Source organism: Carettochelys insculpta, chromosome 22, assembly GCF_033958435.1.
Source record: "Carettochelys insculpta isolate YL-2023 chromosome 22, ASM3395843v1, whole genome shotgun sequence".
Taxonomy (NCBI): domain Eukaryota; kingdom Metazoa; phylum Chordata; order Testudines; family Carettochelyidae; genus Carettochelys; species Carettochelys insculpta.
Window position 1 is genome coordinate 23409676 of NC_134158.1, and position 18958 is coordinate 23428633.

Here is an 18958-nt window from a genome sequence, read left to right on the forward strand (position 1 = left end):
TGTTACATATTGGTGGATACAACTTAAATAATCTTCAGTATGCTGACGATACAGTTTTAATTGCAGAAAATGAAAGGGATCTTCAAGGATTAGTTAACGTAGTTAATAGGAAACTGAGCTGAAGGGACTTAAGTTAAACCTTGTAAAAATGGGATCAATGGTAATAACTAAAAGCAAAGTTATGTCAAGGTGTGACATAAGTGCGAACGGGATAGTTATACATCAGGTGACTAAATTTAGATACTTGGGGTGTTATATCACATCAGATGGTAGGTGTACAATGGAAGTTAAATGCAGAATTTGCACAAGCGAAGTCTGCATTCCAGAGAATGAGGAGTATCCTCACTAACAAATCGTTATCATTAGAAGTTAGGAAAAGAGTTTTGCGATGTTCTATTGAGCCAGTATTATTATACGGGTCTGAAGCACGGACAATCAGCAAGCAAGTTGAGAAGTCCATTGAAGCCACAGAAATGTGGTTTTTAAGGAGGATGTTGTGTATTCCATGGACAGCTAAGAGGAGGAATGAGTCCGTTTTGATTAAAGCACGGTGTAAGAGATTATTGCTAGTGAGAACAAGGACAAGACAAGCAAAATTTATAAGACATGTAATGAAGAAATTAGGACTTGAACACCTAGTAACAATGGGGAAATTAGATAGTAAACGGGGTAGCGGTAGGCAGAGAGAGAAATTATGGGATAGTATTACTTCCTGGTTACGGTGCGGAAGCACTGTAAAAATACTAGAAAGTGCTCAGAATAGACAGGGGTGGAGGGCCATGATTGCCTACACCAGTTGGAATGACACTTAAGGAAGGAAGACGCACACAAATCCATGAGTCCGGACTTAATGCATCCAAGGGTACCGAGGGAATTGGCAGATTTCATTGCAGAGCCTTTGGCCATTATCTTTGAAAATGTGGAGCTCCGAAGAGGTGCCGGGCAATTGGAAAAAGGCAAATGTAGTGCCCATCTTTAAAGAAGGACAATCCAGGGAACTGCAGACCGATCAGCCTTACCTCAGTTCCTCGAAAAAATCATGGAGGGAATCTTCAAGGAATCCATTTTGGAGCACTTGGAAGAGGGGAAAGTGATCAAGAGTGGTCAACATGTATTCACCAAGGGCAAGTCCTGCCTGACCAATCTGATTAGCTTCTATGGTGAGGTAACTGGCTCTGTGGACGTGGGGAAGTCAGTGGATGTGATTTACCTTGACTTTAGTAAAACTTTTCATACGGTCTCCTGCTATATTCTTGCCCATAAGTTAAGGAAGTACAATTGGATACATGGACTGTAAGATGGGTAGGAAGCTGGCTTGATGGTTGGGCCCAACAGGCAGTGATCAATGGCTCGATGTCTGGTTGGCCGTGTAATAGGATGGGGTTTCTGGGCACAGATAGAGAAATCAATCCAAGGTAACTTTGCTTAAAATTTGGGCTATTTACAACCCCAGGCTGGGATTTCATTCTCTCTAAGGCAAATCCAACCAGCCACAACACCTCTGCCAGCCCCACTGGCCAGCCAGAAACCACACAGGCAAACCCCCAGATTTCCCAGCAACAACCCCCAAATTCAGGTGAGGGGCTCATAAGCCTGTTTCGCCAACACGGCACAGATTCTCCTGGGCCCCAAAGGGTCCAGACCCAGACCCTGGTCAACATATACCTGAATCTTACCCAAATCACCACGCTCTCCAGTCCTTTAGATCTAAGTATCCAAATATTTATTAATAAAACAGGTTTAGCGAGAAGAATTGTTAAAGCAATACTTTACATACTTCAATTCCAGCTACTGACGCGACCAGCGAGGTTATTCTCTGATTCTTGAAAGTCTCTGAAAGTTCATTTCAGGTTACATAGTTCCTGTTACTGGAGCATTGTAGATCCAGCCCGCTGGGGTCCACATGCTGGACATGGACCTTTGGAATCAGGCACAGGTACCAAGAGACTAAAGATCCAAGATCGACACAGCAAAGTCCACACCATTGTTCTCTCTTGTGTTCAGGGACGAAGACCCTTCTTCTTCCCATAGTCCCTTGAGGGTCCCCCCCCAACCTGACTCAGGTGGGCTGTTGTGGCAAACTGCCATTGGATGAATTCCAGGAGACAGTCTCAACCTTCTGAGATGGACCTGTTCCTTTGTCTCAGGCTAGGACACCTGACCAGCGGGTTCCAACCCATTGACACATCCCAAGCATCTGGGATGTGGATCATAGAATCCTAGGGCTGGAAGGGACCTCAGGAGGTCATCTAGTCCAGCCCCCTGCTTCAAGCAGGATCAACCCCCACTGAGTCATCCCAGCCAGGACCTTGTCAACCTGGGACTTAAGAACCTCGAAGGATGGAGAATCCACCACCTCTCTAGGCAACGCATTCCAGTGCTTCACCACCCTCCTGGGGAAGTAATTTTTCCTAATATCTAACTGGCACCTCTCCCTCTTCAACTTCAGACCATTACTCCTTGTTCTGCCATCTGACACCACTGAGAACAGTTTTTCACTCTCCTCTTTAGGGCTCCCCTTCAGGAAGTTGAAGGCTGCTATTAAATCACCCCTCAGTCTTCTCTTCTGTGAACTAAAAAAGCCCAAATCCCTCAGCCTATCCTCATACGTCTTGTGCTCCAGACCCTTCATCATTTTTGTTGCCCTCCACTGAACCTGCTCCAGGAAATCCACATCCTTTTTATACTGGGGGGCCCAAAACTGGACACAATATTCCAGATGTGGCCTCACCAGTGCGGAATAGAGACGAACAACCACTTCTCTAGATTTGCTCAAATTGCTCCTCCTAATGCACCCTAGTATGCCGTTAGCCTTCTTGGCTACAAGGGCACTCTGTTTATTCATATCCAGCCTTTCACCCACCATAACCCCTAGGTCCCTTTCCGTCGTACTGCTGCTGAGCCAGTCGGTCCCCAGCCTGTAACAATGCTTGGGATTCTTCCGCCCCAGGTGCAGGACTCTACACTTCTCCTTGTTGAACGGTATCAGATTTCTTTTGGCTCAGTCCTCCAATTTATCCAGGTCACTCTGGATTCTCTCTCTACCCTCCAACATATCGACCTCTCCCCCTAGTTATGTGTCATCCACAAACTTGCTGAGGGTGAGGTTGAACAACACCAGCCCCAGAACCAAGCCTTGCGGTACTCCACTTGAAACTGACTGCCATCCAGATATTGAGCCATTGACCACCACCTGTTGGGTCCAACCATCAGGCCATCTTTCTATCCATCTTATAGACCAAGGATCCAATCCATATTTCCTTAACTTATGGACAAGAATGTTGTGGGAGACCGTATCAAAAGCTTTGCTGAAGTCAAGGTATATCACATCCATTGACTTCCCCATGTCCACAGAGCCTCTTATCTTGTCATAGAAGCTATGATCAGAAGCTCTTGGTCAGGCAGGACTTGCCCCTGGTGAATCCACGTTGGCTACTTTTGATCACTTTTCCCTCTTCCAAGTGCTCCACAATGGATTCCTTGAGGATTCTCTCCATTATTTTCCCGGGCATTGAGGTGAGGCTGACCAGCCTATAGTTCCTTGGATTGTCCTTCTTCAGTTTTTTGAAGATGGGCACTAAGTTTGCCTTTTTCCAGTCATCTGGGATTTCTCCCGATCTCCAAGAGTCTTTAAAGATAATGGCCAAAGGTTCAGCAATGACCTCTGCCAATTCCCTCAGTACCTCAGGTGCATTAAATCCAGACCCATGGATTTGTGCACATCTAGTTTTTCTAGATAGCTCAGAACTTGTTCATTCCCCTCAGATGGCTTCCCTCCACCTTCCATACTGCATTGTCTAGGACCGTCATGTGGGAGTTGACTTTGTCTGTGAAAACTGAGGCAAAAAAAGCATTGAGTACTTCAGCTTCTCTTACATCGTCTGTCACTAGATTACCTCTCTCATCCCATAACAGCCCCACACCTTCTCTGATAACCCATTTGTTGTTAACATGCCTGTAGAAACCCTTCTTGTTACTCTTCACATCCCTTGCCAGCTGCAATTCCAGTCGTGCTTTTGATTTCCTGATTACTCCCCGGCATTCAGACATGATACAGACATGTAAGTAGCATACACAGATTCAGCGCATCCTCAGCTTTCATTAGATACCTCACACTGCCCCCCAGCACAATATTTGGAGCTAATAGATACACTGGGCACATAACATGGCTCCATATCCAATATAAAATCCAATCATGTGACAGGTGGTCGGTTTCAAGTGAAGTGCTCCAAGGATCAGTTCTAGGGCCAGTGTTTTTCAACATCTTTATTAATGACCTGGATGAGGGGATGGATTACACCCTCAGCACATTTGCAGATAACACTAAACTAGGGGGAAGGGTAGATACATTGGAGGGTAGGGATAGGGTCAAAATGACCCTGACAAATTGGAGGATTGGGCCAAAAGTAATCACATGAAGTTCAACAAGGAGAAGTGCAGAGTCCTGCACCTGGGACGGAAGAATCCCAAGCCCTGTTACAGGCTGGGGACCGACTGGCTAAGTAGCAGTGCAGCAGGAAAGGACCTGGGGATTACAGTGGATGAGAGCCTGGTTATGAGTCAACAGTGTGCCCTGGTAGCCAAGAAGGCCAACGGCATATTGGGGTGCCTTAGGAGAAGCATTTCCAGCAGATCTTGAGAAGCTGTTATTCCCCTCTACTCAGCACTGGTGAGGCCACATCTGGAGTGTTGTGTCCAGTTCTGGGCCCCCCAGTACAGAACGCACGTGGATAGATTGCAGCAGGTCCAGAGGAGGGCAACGAAAATTATGAGGAGAGGCTGAGAGATTTGGGCTTATTTAATTTGCAGAAGAGAAGACTGAGAAGCGATTTGACAGAAGCCTCCAACTTCCTGAAGGGGGGCTCTATGGAGAGTGGAGAGAGGCTGTTCTCAGTGGTGACGGATGGCAGAACAAGGAGCAATGGTCTGAAGTTACAGAGGGGAAGGAGTAGGATGGATATTAGGAGAAGCTATTTCCCCAGGAGGGTGATGAAGCTGTGATGGGGTTCAGGGGTCCCCATGCACTGCACCCCGTCCGCAGGCAGGAGTGACTCTCAGGTAGAACAGGAAGTTTATTAGGCAACAGATGCCCAGTTTCTTACAGAAGCGTCAGTACAGCAGTCAGAGACAGTCATTCCAACCCGTCCTGGGGAGAGGAGCCCGAGGGGTGCCCCTCTCGCGTGTAGTTTCCCCCCTCGTCAGGCTGGCTGCCTTCCAGGTCACTCTCCCCTCCAGCTTCTAACTGCTGCCACAGAATCAAACCCCACTTGGCTCCTCCCTCCTCTTTGTTCAGGGCAGAGGTGTTACCTGCCAGCCTAGGGTACAGCCCAGGGGTCATCCTTAGCTGCTGGGAGCTGCTCTGCTTGTCTCTCACACATGCACTCCCCACTCCATCACAGAAGCACTGGGATGCGTTGCCAAGAGAGGCGGTGGGATCTACATTCCCGGCTGGGATGATTTAGTTGTGGCTCATCCTGCTTTGGGCAGGGGGCTGGACTCGATGACCTCCTGAGGTCACTTCCAGCCCTAGGGCTTTGATACACCCCAGCATGGAGCCTGTCCCAGGAGCAGTCTCAGGCTGTTACAGGTGGACGGGGGGGCCCACGCTCCAGGCGGAAGGTTTGCAGGCTCAGTGCGGTGCAGTCGGCGAGACCCAGGCTCTGTTGTCCCTGGAGCGTTTTGTGATGGGCCAGCCAGGCTGAGGAGCCGCCCAGACACGCCGGCTGGCTGTGCGGAGGGCACAGAGCCAGTGCCCCTACCCGCCAGTGCCAGCGGGAGATGGGCATGTGAGCAGCAGAAACCGAACCAGGCAATGCAGAGCTGGCAACAGACCCCACGCTTGGCCTGGGGACACGATTTGGTGCAGACAGAGCACAGCACAATAACGCCACATGGGAACAGCCGGGGCGGCTCTTGTGTCTCTTGCACGGCTGGGCTGGGTACAGCTCTCCGGCCGGGTGCCCTGCCTGCTCGGCCCACCCGCTGTGGCTGTGGGAGGAAAGTGCCATGGGCAGGCCCGGTGCTCAGTGTGATGGAGTGGGGGGGGGTGCATGTGTGAGTCAGGCTGGATGTCCGAGGCAAGCAGCAGCTCCCAGTGGCTAAGGATGACCCTGGGGCTACAACTGGCAGATAACACCTCTGCCTGAACAAAGAGCAGGGAGGAGCTGAGCTGGGTTTTGAATCGGGGGCGGCAGTTAGAGGCGAGGAGAAGGGAGAGCTGGAAGGCAGCCAGCCTGAGGAGGGGAAAGCTACACCCCAGAGGGGCACCCCTCGGGGTCTTCCCCCCAGGACAGGTTGGAAGGACTGTCTCTGGCTGCTATGCTGTTGCTTCTGTGAGAAACTGGACATCTGTTGGCTAATAAACCTGCTGTTGTACCTGCTGAGTGAGAGTCACTCCTGCCAGCGGACGGGGTGCAGTGCAGGGGGACCCCTGAACCCCATCACACTGGTGTCAGAAGTGGGATGCACTGCACCCACGGATGAGCTCCCAGCAGTGGCTGACTGAGCACCAGAGAAGGAAGGAGTCTCACAAGAGTCAGAGGGGGAACAGAGCCATTCCTGCAGCTGCTGCTGGTGAGTGGATACCCCGGGAAATAGCGGGGAGATGGATTATACCCGACTCCTGAAGGCAGAGCTAGCAGGGCTGTGCAGAGAGAGGGGCCTGACCGTGGGGAAGGCGACCAAGGCCCAGCTCATTGCACAGCTGGAAGAGAATGACCGATCCGGGGGGGCAGAGCCTGTCCCGGCAGAAAGTGGCCGGTCAGCCTCGGGAAGCATTTCGGATTCTCCGACAGGAGCAGGGGCTCGACGCCGTCCGACAGACGCGGTGCCCACCAGGTCGCGCTCAGCTAGCGGTGGTCCATCGCGGGCAGAGTCCCCCGCCGCAGAGCTGAGACGGCTGGAACTCGAGGTGAAATTAAAGGAACTGGAGCACCAGGAACGGGAAAGAGAGCGTGAGCATGAGCGACAGGAACGAGAAAGAGAGCGTGAGCGCCAGGAACGGGAAAGAGAGCGTGAGCGTGAGCTCCAGGAACGGGAAAGAGAGCGTGAGCACGAGCGCCAGGAACGGGAAAGAGAGCGTGAGCACGAGCGCCAGGAACGAGAAAGAGAGCGTGAGCACGAGTGCCAGCTACAAGAGAGACAGCGGGAGGAGAGAGAGCGAGAGCGGGAGCATGAGCGAACCATGGCAGAGGCGAGACGCCAAGAGGCCCCAGCTGCGGTAAGCGGGGAGAGGGCCAGACGGCTCGGGGTGGCCAGTCACTTGGAGACGCGTGTGCTGGCCCAGTGTCAGGACACAGGGTACATGGACGAGTTCCTTACCGCCTTCGAGCGAGCCTGTGAGTTGCATGAGGTTCCCCCAGATGAGTGGCTCCGGCACCTCACCCCCTTGCTGGGCCGGAAGGGCGCAGCGGTGCTCAGCCAGCTGGTGGGGCTGCAGCCTGGGGACTATGAACGGTTCAAACAGGCCCTGCTGCATAAGTTCGGGCTGACTCCGGAGATGTACAAGAAGAAGTTCCAGGAGGCGCAGAAGAGGCCAGAGGAAACCCACGTAGATACAACCGCCCGCCTGAAGCAATACTACCAGAAGTGGGCATTCGGAATGGGAGTCCAGTCCGTAGAGGACCTGATCGAGCTGGCGGTCGTGGAGCGATTCTACGAGATGTGCGCACCTGACCTGAGGGTGTGGCTCGTGGACCGGAAGCCGGGGGACTCACATGATGCAGGGAAACTGGCAGATGACTTCACAAACAGCCGGGCCAGGTTTGAAAGTGAGCCCCACAAGGAGAGGGAGTCTCAGAGAGAGAGGGAGTCCCGGAGGGAGAGGGACTCCTGGAGAAACCGAGAATCTCAGAGAGACCGGTCCCTAACTGTACGACAGAGGGGACCACCTCTTGGGCAAGCCCAGGAAAGAGGGGCCAGCCACCCACCCCCCAGAGAGCCAAACAGAGCCCGGACAGAGCAGCCGGCCCGAGGGACACAACCAGACCCAGGCTGTTACCGCTGTGGGCGAAAGGGGCATAGAGCAGCCCAGTGCCCCAGGCTCCCAGACAGGTTGAGCAGGCCGGGGGGTCATGGAGTCAACTGGGTGGGGTCCCAGAAGTCAGAGGGGCTGGCGGCCAAGGCGGGTGGTGCTGACAATGCGCACTCGGATTGGGCCGAATCCGCCCCACAGACCAGCTCCTCAGGGGGACCAAATGCTCAGAGGCCAGTTTACAGAGTGGGGGCAGCGCTACCTCTGTGGAGCAAGTGTCTCAAACACCTCGAGGTAGACGGGAAAAAGGTCACGGGGTTCTGGGACACAGGCGCTGACGTGACGCTGGCCCGACCCGGGGTGGTGGCAGCGGGCTGCATGATACCCGATTCCCACCTGACGATAACAGGAATTGATGGGACCCCTTTCAAGGTGCCCATGGCGAGGGTGCACCTGAAATGGGGGAAGAAGGAAGGCCCCAAGGAAGTGGGCGTGCACAGCCATTTGCCGGCAGATGTACTGATGGGCGCTGACCTGGAGAACTGGCAAGGTGAACGCCCTCGTGCCCTGGTCCTGACCCGTAGCCAAAGAAAACGAGGGGTGCGCTCCCCAGATTCAGGGGTACAGGCCCAGCCAAAGCCACAGGGGCCAACCCTGAGAGAAAGGGGGCCCCCAAAAACCAGATCTCACAGGCCAGGGATGCTGGAGCCAGGCAGGGATGGGGAAGTAGCATCCGCTCCTGCCCGAGCGGAAGAATTCCAGGCAGAGCAGCAGAGAGACCCCTCCTTGCAGAAGCTGAGGGAACTGGCCAGTCTCAGCCCAGCTCCGCAGCTGGGGGAGGGCTGCAGGGAGAGATTCCTGTGGGAAAAGGGATTCCTGTACCGGGAATGGGCTCCCAGACGCAAAGCGGAGCCATGGAAGGTCCAGAGGCAACTGGTGGTTCCCCAAAAGTACCGGCGCAGGCTGCTGTACCTAGCTCATGATGTCCCGCTCGCAGGACACCAGGGGATCCACCGCACCAGGAGAAGGTTGTTACAGAACTTTTTCTGGCCAGGGATCTTTGCAGCTGTCCGTCTGTATTGCCTGTCCTGCGATCCCTGCCAGAGGATGGGGAAGAGCCGGGACAAGGGGAAAGCTGCCTTGAGGCCACTGCCCATCATAGAGGAGCCTTTCCAGAAAGTGGCTATAGACATAGTGGGCCCCTTCAGCAAGGCAACGCGTTCGGGGAAGAAATATATTTTGGTAGTGGTAGATTTTGCCACGCGATACCCAGAAGCAGTGGCCTTGACCTCTATCGACGCTGACACCGTGGCAGATGCACTGCTGTCCATTTTCAGCAGAGTGGGGTTCCCCAAGGAGGTCCTCACAGATCAGGGGTCCAACTTCATGTCGGCCCTACTGCAAAGCTTGTGGGACAAGTGTGGGGTCCGGCACACCTGGGCCACAGCCTACCACCCGCAGACCGATGGGCTGGTGGAGAGGTTCAATGGGACTCTGAAGCAGATGCTGAGAACCTTCATGAATCAATACCCCCATGACTGGGACAAGTACTTACCCCACCTGCTGTTTGCATACAGGGAGGTGCCCCAGGAATCCACGGGGTTCTCCCCGTTTGAGCTGCTGTATGGAAGGAGGGTACGGGGACCCTTGGACTTGCTCAGAGAAGAGTGGGAGGGGACGGCCTCCCCTGAAGGGGAGTCAGTGGTACAGTATGTACTGACCTTCCGGGAAAAACTCACCGAGCTCATGGGCCTGGCCAGGGAGAACCTCTCCATGGCCCAAAGGAAGCAAAAGGTCTGGTATGACCGTAACGCCAGGGCCCGAGCCTATGCCACCGGGGATCAAGTGATGGTCCTTATACCTGTGCGGCGGAACAAGCTGCAAGCGGCCTGGGATGGGCCCTTCAAGGTCGTCAAACAGCTAAATGACGTGAATTATGTGGTGGAACTGTCGAACCGGGCCCACAGCCACCGGGTCTATCATGTGAACATGATGAAACCTTACTGGGACAGGCAGAACTTGGTGCTGGCCGTGTGCAGACACTGGGAGGGGCAGGGGGATGATCCCTTGGTGGATTTACTCACAAGGACTGGAGCCGGCTCCTTGCTGGAGTCTATTCCCCTCTCAGACCAGCTGACCCCTGCCCAGCAGACGGAGATCAAGGAGGTGCTGCATTCGCATCAACAGCTGTTCTCGGACAGACCCGGACGCACTGACCTGGCTGTCCACCGAATAGAGACAGGCACCCACGCCCCTATCAAGTGTGTGCCATTCAGAGCCACAGGGAGGACGGCTCAGGACATAGAGCGGGAGGTTGAAGACATGCTGGCTCTGGGGGTGATCCAACCCTCGTCCAGCCCCTGGGCCTCTCCCGTGGTGTTAGTCCCTAAAAAAGATGGGTCTGTTCGGTTTTGTGTGGACTATCGCAAGCTTAACGCCATCACTGTCTCGGACGCCTACCCCATGCCTAGGCCTGATGACCTTTTAGACAAGCTGGGGGGAGCCCGTTACCTCACCACCATAGACCTCACCAAGGGGTACTGGCAAGTGCCATTAGACCAAGATGCCCGGCTGAAGTCGGCTTTCATCACTCCTGTGGGGCTCTACGAGTTCTTGGTCCTGCCCTTCGGCCTCAAGGGGGCACCCGCTACCTTCCAGCGTCTGGTGGACCAGCTACTGAAGGGGATGGAGAGCTTTGCCCTGGCTTACATGGACGACATTTGCATCTTCAGCCAGACGTGGGAGGACCATGTGTCCCAGGTCAAGCAGGTGCTGGACCGACTCCAGAAGGCTGGTCTGACTATCAAGGCAGGGAAGTGCAAGGTGGGAATGGCTGAGGTGACCTACCTGGGCCACAAGGTGGGCAGCGGCTGCTTAAAGCCAGAGCCAGCTAAAGTGGAGGCTGTCAGAGATTGGCCAACACCCCAGACTAAGAAGCAGGTCCAGGCCTTCATTGGGATGGCGGGGTACTACCGGAGGTTTGTGCCCCACTTTAGCTCCATCGCAGCCCCCCTCACGGAGCTGTGTAAAAAGGGAAAGCCTGACAAGGTGGTCTGGACCGAGCAGTGCCAAGAGGCCCTCTGCGTGCTGAAGGAGGCTCTGGTCAGGGCCCCAGTGCTGGCAAATCCAGACTTCAACAAGCCCTTCCTGGTGTTCACCGATGCCTCGGACGTGGGGCTGGGGGCGGTGCTAATGCAGGTGACTGACAAAGGGGAGAAACACCCCATTGTGTACCTGAGTAAGAAGCTGCTGCCCCGGGAGCAGAGCTACGCGGCCATAGAGAAGGAATGTCTGGCCATGGTGTGGGCGCTGGGGAAGCTGCAGCCGTACCTGTTTGGACGGCGTTTCACCGTGTACACCGATCACTCACCCCTGACCTGGCTGCATCACATGAAAGGGGCCAACGCCAAGCTCCTGCGGTGGAGTCTGCTCCTGCAGGACTACGACATGGAGGTGGTCCACGTCAAGGGGAGCAACAACACCATAGCCGATGCCCTGTCACGCAGGGAGGGCCCCGAACTTCCCCAGGTCACTGGTTAAGTGACCCCGCTCAGTGCGGTCTGGAAGGGGGGAGAGATGTGATGGAGTGGGGGGGGTGCATGTGTGAGTCAGGCTGGATGTCCGAGGCAAGCAGCAGCTCCCAGTGGCTAAGGATGACCCTGGGGCTACAACTGGCAGATAACACCTCTGCCTGAACGAAGAGCAGGGAGGAGCTGAGCTGGGTTTTGAATCTGGGGCGGCAGTTAGAGGCGAGGAGAAGGGAGAGCTGGAAGGCAGCCAGCCTGAGGAGGGGGAAAGCTACACCCCAGAGGGGCACCCCTCGGGGTCTTCCCCCCAGGACAGGTTGGAAGGACTGTCTCTGGCTGCTATGCTGTTGCTTCTGTGAGAAACTGGACATCTGTTGGCTAATAAACCTGCTGTTGTACCTGCTGAGTGAGAGTCACTCCTGCCAGCGGACGGGGTGCAGTGCAGGGGGACCCCTGAACCCCATCACACTCAGTGCTTCTGTGGCGAGTAGCTGGGGCTGGCGCCTGCAGAGGGAGCTGGGAAAGTGCCCAGCCCCAGCGTGCTGCCCACGTGCCAGGTGCTGCACGAACAGCCCCAGCTGCTGGATCATTTCCCTGTTTCTTGCAGCCCAGCCGGGGCCTGAGCCTGCCAGGCACTAGGCGATTTCCTGGGGCTTCTCCCTGCATCCCTGGGCAAGAGGGGGCTTGGGGACCCCGCCAGAGCATGTGGAGACAGCTCCGAAGGCCGGGGGCACTGTGCTCTGGGGAGAGGACCGGAATTGGGCCAGGGAGGTCGGGGCTGCATTGGACAGAGCTGAACCCTGTGGAGGGCAGCCGGCTCTCAGCTGACCCTGGATCCCATCACCAGTCCGTGTCTCACGGGTTCTGAGCCATCCCCAGCCCAGAGCAGGCACCCGCTGGCAGCGCCCACGCTGGGTGGCCTGGGAAGCCTAGGAGCCTCCTCCGGCCGCAGTTCAGGAACCTGTTCAGGGTGAAATCTGTGTGTTCTTTGTGCCCAGGCAGGGCAGGCGGCTGGCAGGTGCGGGCAGTGGACCTGGGAGCTGAGGTCAGCTCACCTGGATTGCCGGCAGCTTCCTTCTCTCTCCCTTGGTGGCCCTGTGGGCTGTTGAGAGCGAGAGCTCTCTGGGGCAGGGACTGCCCCTCGCTCTGTCTGCACTGCACCCAACCCAGTGGGGCCCCGATATTGGCCAGGGTCTGAGCGACGCCCGGCCTGACAGGGCCCTGATCTCAGCCATGGTGTGGGCAGCGTCCGGCCCAATGGGGGGTTGATCTCAGCAGCGCTTGGCCCGATGGGGCCCTGCTCGGTGTCTAATTGCTCCAGAAACGCAGAGCAGAGCATTTGGAGATGGGAGGCAGACGGTCAGTTCTCCTGTGGGTCTTTGCTCCCGAGATCCCTCCCCGGGAAGGCCCTGGCAGGGGGCTGCGCTGGGTTAGCCGTACGGTTCTGCTGCAGGGACCTGAGCCAGTACCTTGTGTTCCTGCAGGCGCCACCAGAACTTCCAGCAGGCGCAGGTGTGGATGCAGCGGCTGAAGGATCACTTGGAGCTGCAGAGCTTCATGCAGAACTGTCAGGAGGTACGGCCTCACCCAGGCGCCCACGGGCCCCACTCCCTGCCTGCCGCTGGCCTTTCCCGGGGGGTGGGACCCTGCGTTCTGAGGCGGGGGAGACACACCACAGCCACTGGGAGAGCCACGTGAGCAGCTTTCCGTGCCCCTTCCTCGCCCCGCACCGGGAACCGCAGCGCCCTCCTGGCTCCAGGGAGATCTGGGCTGCCTCAGAGGCTTTGGGGGCGGGGCAGGGCCCCGTGCTGTCTGACCCTGGTGAGCAAACCTTTCCTCCCTCCCTCGCTGGATCTCTGAACTCACCGCTCAGCAAGCCAGCACCAGCGCCCCGGTCTGGCCAGACCACTGCTGGGCCTGGAGCCCAGCCTGCCAGGTGCGCCGAGCCTCCGGTACCCAGGCCAGTGGGGATACCAGGGACAGGCCCAGGGCTGGGGATCCCCCTCAGGAATAGCTCCAGCTGTGCCCTGCCTGGGGGGCATGGAACGACCCTTTGCTGAGCTGCTGGGGTGGGCATGGAGGCCAAGGCCGGGAGCTGGGGCGGGAACCTTCCCACGGCCCACAGAAGGGGCAGGGAAAGGGCGGGATGCCCACACGTCCTGGCCCTGCGGGGCTGTGCAGACAGCTGCTGGGGCACCCCCAGGGCTGTGGGAGAGGCATGGCCGGTGGCTGCCAGCTGGGCCTGGGTCATGGATTGGCAGGGCACCAGTGGGTGAAGGGGAAGGGCAGGGAGCTAACCCAGCCCCAGCTGCACCACATGGCTCCAGCCTCGTTTGCATAATTAGCCCTGCCCCCACTCGGCTCCTGCGCTAATTAGGGCAGTTTCCAGGCAGCGCGGGCGCTATGGAAATGAATCTGCTGGGGAGAGTGGCAGGCCCAGAATGGCGTTCCGCAGCTTGCTGCCCCCTCCTCCCAGCCGGCGCCAGCCCCGGTACAGCCGGGTATTGACCAAGGGGCTGCGGCAGCCTGACTTCCTTGCTGAGCCCTTCGCTCAGGGCTGCCCACACAGCACGTGAGTGTGGGTCACTGGCAGGGCTGGGGGGACAGGGGATGTGGGTCAGGAGTGAGGGGCACCAGCAGAACTGGGAAGAGGGGTGTGGGGAAGACAGAGGTAACCTTGGAGCGGTGGAATCCCTGGGCCAAGTCCCCAGCTGGTGTAAACCAGCAAAGCTGCATTGCCGTAAGTTGAACTGGGCCAATTTACAGCAGGGGAGAATCGGTCCCACTCTCAGCTCCAGGGCAGTGCCCAGGAGGGGTCTCTGTGAGCCAGCCCCTCAGCAGGAGCCAGCCAGCCAGGCTCCCTCGAGAGTGACACTGATTTGCACCAGGAGGGGATTGGGCCTGGCTGCACCGATGTGTCCCAGTGCTGGATCGCAGAGCTGGGAGCATTTTCTCTGAGTCCCTTGGCCTGGCCCAGCAGCCCTGGCGCACCGAGAACTCCAGCGTGGTGGGGCGCAGCCTGGCCAGACCTGGTCTGAGCCACACCAGCACCTCCTGCGCCAGGCCCCGGCACCAGCAGGATTTGGCTGGGCCACCCCATCCCTGCGGGCAGGGCTGTTTCGTGTGATGTGGGATGGGACGGCTGGTCCAGGGTCAGGGCAGGTGTTCAGCAGCTAGCTGGGGCGTTGATCCAGGGCTGCTCCCCAGCCTGGGCCCCAGGGGCTCCGGTGAGAGGACCCCAATGGCCTTTGTGGCCTGGGAGCTGTGAACCTCCAGGGCTGGTGGCAGCACCCCCATGGGTCAATCCAGCTGCAGAGACCCAGGTCCCAGTTAGCCTGGTGCCTGCTGGGGCTGGGCTAGGCCGGCAGGGCCCCTATGGAGCCTGGGGAAAGCAGCGTGGGGCCCAGGGACTGAGCTGACTCTGTCCCTGGAACACAGCTGGGATGGGATGCCAGGAGCAGGATGCCTGGGTCCTGTCCTGAGGTCTCAGGGAGCAGCGCCCAGTGGTCAGAGCATGGGCTGGGGGCCCAGGTGCCCTGGGTTCTGGCCCCAGCTCTGGGAAAGAAGCAGGTCTAGTGGTTAGAGCAGAGGCTGGGGCCAGGTCTCCTCTGTCCTGCGGCAGAATCCCTGTGTGGGCACCAGGGGGAGCGGAATCCAGAGCATTGGTGCCCCACCCTGCCCCTCTGCCTGTCCTGCTGTCCATCCCACCCTGACCCTCTGCCTGTCCTGCTGTCCATCCCACCCTGTCCTTCTGTCTGTCCTGCTGTCCATCCCACCCTGCCCCTCTGCCTGTCCTTCTGTCCATCCCACCCTGTCCTTCTGCCTGTCCTCACCCTGCCCCTCTGCCTGTCCTTCTGTCCATCCCACCCTGCCCCTCTGCCTGTCCTGCTGTCCATCCCACCCTGACCCTCTGCCTGTCCTGCTGTCCATCCCACCCTGTCCTTCCGCCTGTCCTCACCCTGCCCCTCTGCCTGTCCTGCTGTCCATCCCACCCTGCCCCTCTGCCTGTCCTTCTGTCCATCCCACCCTGTCCTTCTGTCTGTCCTTCTGTCCATCCCACCCTGCCCCTCTGCCTGTCCTGCTGTCCATCCCACCGTCCTTCTGCCTGTCCTCACCCTGCCCCTCTGTCTGTCCTTCTGTCCATCCCACCCTGCCCCTCTGTCTGTCCTTCTGTCCATCCCACCCTGTCCTTCTGTCTGTCCTCACCCTGCCCCTCTGTCTTTCCCCTCCCTCCTTCCCGCCCCTGTCTCTGCTCTGACGGCCCCGCGGCAGGCCCCGCGGCAGGTCCCGGCCCCGGCCCCGCGCAGCGCGGCGCAGAGCGGGTCCCCGGCGGAGGCAGACGCCGTGCGGGCCGGGCTGCGGCGCGGGGGGGCGGGCTGCGGCAGCGGGGAGGGGAGGGCCGGGCCGGGCCGGCTCCGCTCCGCTCACCCCGCGGCTCTGCCCCGCAGCTGCACGGCTGGATGAAGGAGAAGCGGCTCATGGCCGGGGAGCAGCAGGCGGCGGCCCCCGCGCTCCGGCGCTGGCTGAAGCACCAGGCGTGCGTGGCGGAGCTGGCGCAGAACCGCCGCTGGCTGCAGCAGATCGAGCAGGTGAGGGGGGGAGGGGTAACCCCTTCGTGCCCGGCGGGGCCCGAGTCTGGCTGCGTCCCTGGGCCTGACGGGCCCGAGCGCGTCGGGGGCGGGGGGAGGCGCAGTGCCGGGCCCGGGGCCCCCTGCGCGGGGGGAGACGGAGCCCGGGGCTGGCGCCCAGCGGGGGCTGCTCCGAGCCGCTCGCCCCTCCCGCACTGCCCGCCTCGGCTCCCGCGCCCCCCTTCCCGCACCGCCTGCCCGACCCCCCCGGCTCTGCGCCCCCGGACTGCCTGCCCCCTCAGTTCCTGCACAACACACCCCTGACTCCCGCACCGCCCGCCCTCCCCCGACTCCCACGCCGCCTGCACCCGGCTCCCACACTGCACGCTGCCACCTCCGTCTGCCTGCACCCCGACACCTGCACCGCCTGCACCGCCCGCCCTCCCCCAGCTCCCACACCGCCTGCACCCGGCTCCCACACTGCACGCTGCCACCTCCGTCTGCCTGCACCCCGACACCTGCACCGCCTGCACCGCCCGCCCTCCCCCAGCTCCCACACCGCCTGCGCCCGGCTCCCGCACTGCACGCTGCCACCTCCGTCTGCCTGCACCCCGACACCTGCACCGCCCGCCCTCCCCCAGCTCCCACACCGCCTGCGCCCGGCTCCCGCACTGCACGCTGCCACCTCCGTCTGCCTGCACCCCGACACCTGCGCCGCCCGCCCTCCCCCAGCTCCCACGCCGCCCGCCCTCCCCCAGCTCCCACGCCGTCTGCCCTCCCCTGACTCCCACGCCGCCCGCCCGCCCTCCCCCAGCTCCCACCCCGCCTGCACCCGGCTCCCGCACTGCACGCTGCCACCTCCGTCTGCCTGCACCCCGACACCTGCACCGCCTGCCCTCCCCCAGCTCCCACACTGCCCACCTTCCCCCAGCTCCCACGCCGCCTGCGCCCGGCTCCCACACTGCACGCTCCCACCTCTGTCTGCCTGCACCCCGACACCTGCACCGCCCGCCCTCCCCCAGCTCCCACGCTGCCCACCCTCACCCAGCTCCCACGCCGCCTGCGCCCGGCTCCCGCACTGTACGCTCCCACCTCCGTCTGCCTGCACCCCGACACCTGCACCGCCCGCCCTCCCCCAGCTCCCACGCTGCCCACCCTCCCCCAGCTCCCATGCCGTCTGCCCTCCCCCAACTCCCACACCGCCCACCCTCCCCCAGCTCACACGCCGCCTGCACCCGGCTCTCGCACTGCACGCTCCCACCTCCGTCTGCCTGCACCCCGACACCTGCACCGCCCGCCCTCCCCCAGCTCCCACCTCGCCTGCACCCGGCTCCCGCACTGCACGTTGCCACCTCCGTCCGCCTGCACCCTGACACCTGCACCACCCGCCCTCCCCCAGTTCCCACCCTGCCTGCACCTGGCTCCCGCACTGCACGCTCCCACCTCCATCTGCCTGCACCCCGACACCTGCACTGCCTGCCCTCCCCCAGCTCCCACGCCACCTGCGCCTGGCTCCCGCGCTGCATACTCCCACCTTTGTCCGCCTGCACCCCGACACCTGCACCGCACGCCCTCCCCCAGCTCCCACACCACGCGCCCTCCCCCAGCTTCTACCCCGCCTGCACCCGGCTCCCGCACTGCACACTCCCACCTCCGTCTGCCTGCACCCTGACACCTGCACCGCCCGCCCTCCCCCAGCTCCCACGCTACCTGCCCTCCCCCAACTCCCACGCCGCCCGCCCTCCCCCAGCTCCCACCCCGCCTGCACCCGGCTCCCGCACTGCACGCTCCCACCTCCGTCTGCCTGCACCCCGACACCTGCACCGCCCGCCCTCCCGCATCTCTCACGCCGCCTGCCCTCCCCCAGCTTTCACACCGCCTGCACCCGGCTCCCACGCTGCACGCTCCCACCTTCGTCCACCTGCACTGCCCGCCCTCCCCCAGCTCCCACTCCACCCGCCCTCCCCCGACTCCTGCACAGGCCAACCCCGTAGTCTCCCCACTGCCTACGCCACCTGCCCCTTCAGCTCCCGCGCCGCCCGCACCCCTGCTCCTGTGTCTGCCGCCCTCCCCCACTCCCGCACCACCCACCCCTCCCATCTCTTCAGCTCCCACGCCGCCCAGCCTTCCCCAGTTGTCCACCCTACCCAGCTCCCACACCACAAGACACCCCACCCCCGGGCACGACATGGGAGCTGGGCTGGGCACAGAACATGCCTGCAGGGTCCCTGGCCCTGCAGCGACTAGCTCGCACTGCAGATGTGGGCTGGGCTCTGACTGCCCCCAGCCCTGCCCAGAGGTGGGGAGACAGGTGAGCTCCAGGCTCAGAGAGGTCAGGCCCCTGGCCCCCAGCGAAGGCCTGGTCCTGGGGGTGCCTTCACCCAGTTCCTGGTGAGTCGGGTCCCAGGGGCTCTGCCCAGCAGCAGTGGTGCACGAGCGATGCCGTACACGGTGGGTGAGCGCCTCGGAGGGCCTGGGAGTGTGGCACCAGGCCTGGCTGTGGCTGCCCCGCGTAGGCGCCGGGGCCCAGACCTGTCCTGGGGAGCCCCACGGCCTCCCGCCTCGTCCCCCAGCTTTCAAAGGGGTGGCCCAGGAGTGTAGCTGTGTCCCCCCAGCTCTGTGTGTGTGTGCAGCTGTGACCCCAGCTGTGTGTGTGCAGCTGTGACCCCCCAGCTGTGTCCCCCTAGCTGTGTGTGGGTAGCTGTGTCCCCCCAGCTGTGTGTGTGTGTGAGTTGCTCTCCCCCCAGCTGTGTGTGAGTGGGTACGTGGGCAGCTGTGACCCCCCAGCTGTGTGTGGGTAGCTGTGTCCCCCCAGCTGTGTGTGTGTGTGAGTGGCTCTCCCCCCAGCTCTGTGTGAGTGGGTATGTGTGTAGCTGGATCCGCTAGGTGTG

General features: G+C 60.1%; 1 protein-coding gene across 7 annotated transcripts in view; it reads left to right on the forward strand.

Moving 5' to 3' along the window:
* The window catches only part of SPTBN4 (spectrin beta, non-erythrocytic 4), a 101115-nt gene that overhangs the window by 57738 nt on the left and 24419 nt on the right, over positions 1–18958 (forward strand). For 6 of the 7 annotated variants that reach the window (XR_012648513.1, XM_075016901.1, XM_075016905.1 and 3 more), the window contains 2 exons: positions 12984–13074; positions 15948–16088. Coding sequence is in view for 6 of the 7 variants with exons in the window: in XM_075016901.1 (XP_074873002.1) it covers positions 12984–13074; positions 15948–16088 (232 nt within the window). In the remaining variant the exon portion in view is untranslated. Of the gene's footprint in view, positions 1–12983; positions 13075–13925; positions 14072–15947; positions 16089–18958 lie in introns of those variants that run through there. The other variant, XM_075016907.1, reaches the window with a different exon arrangement.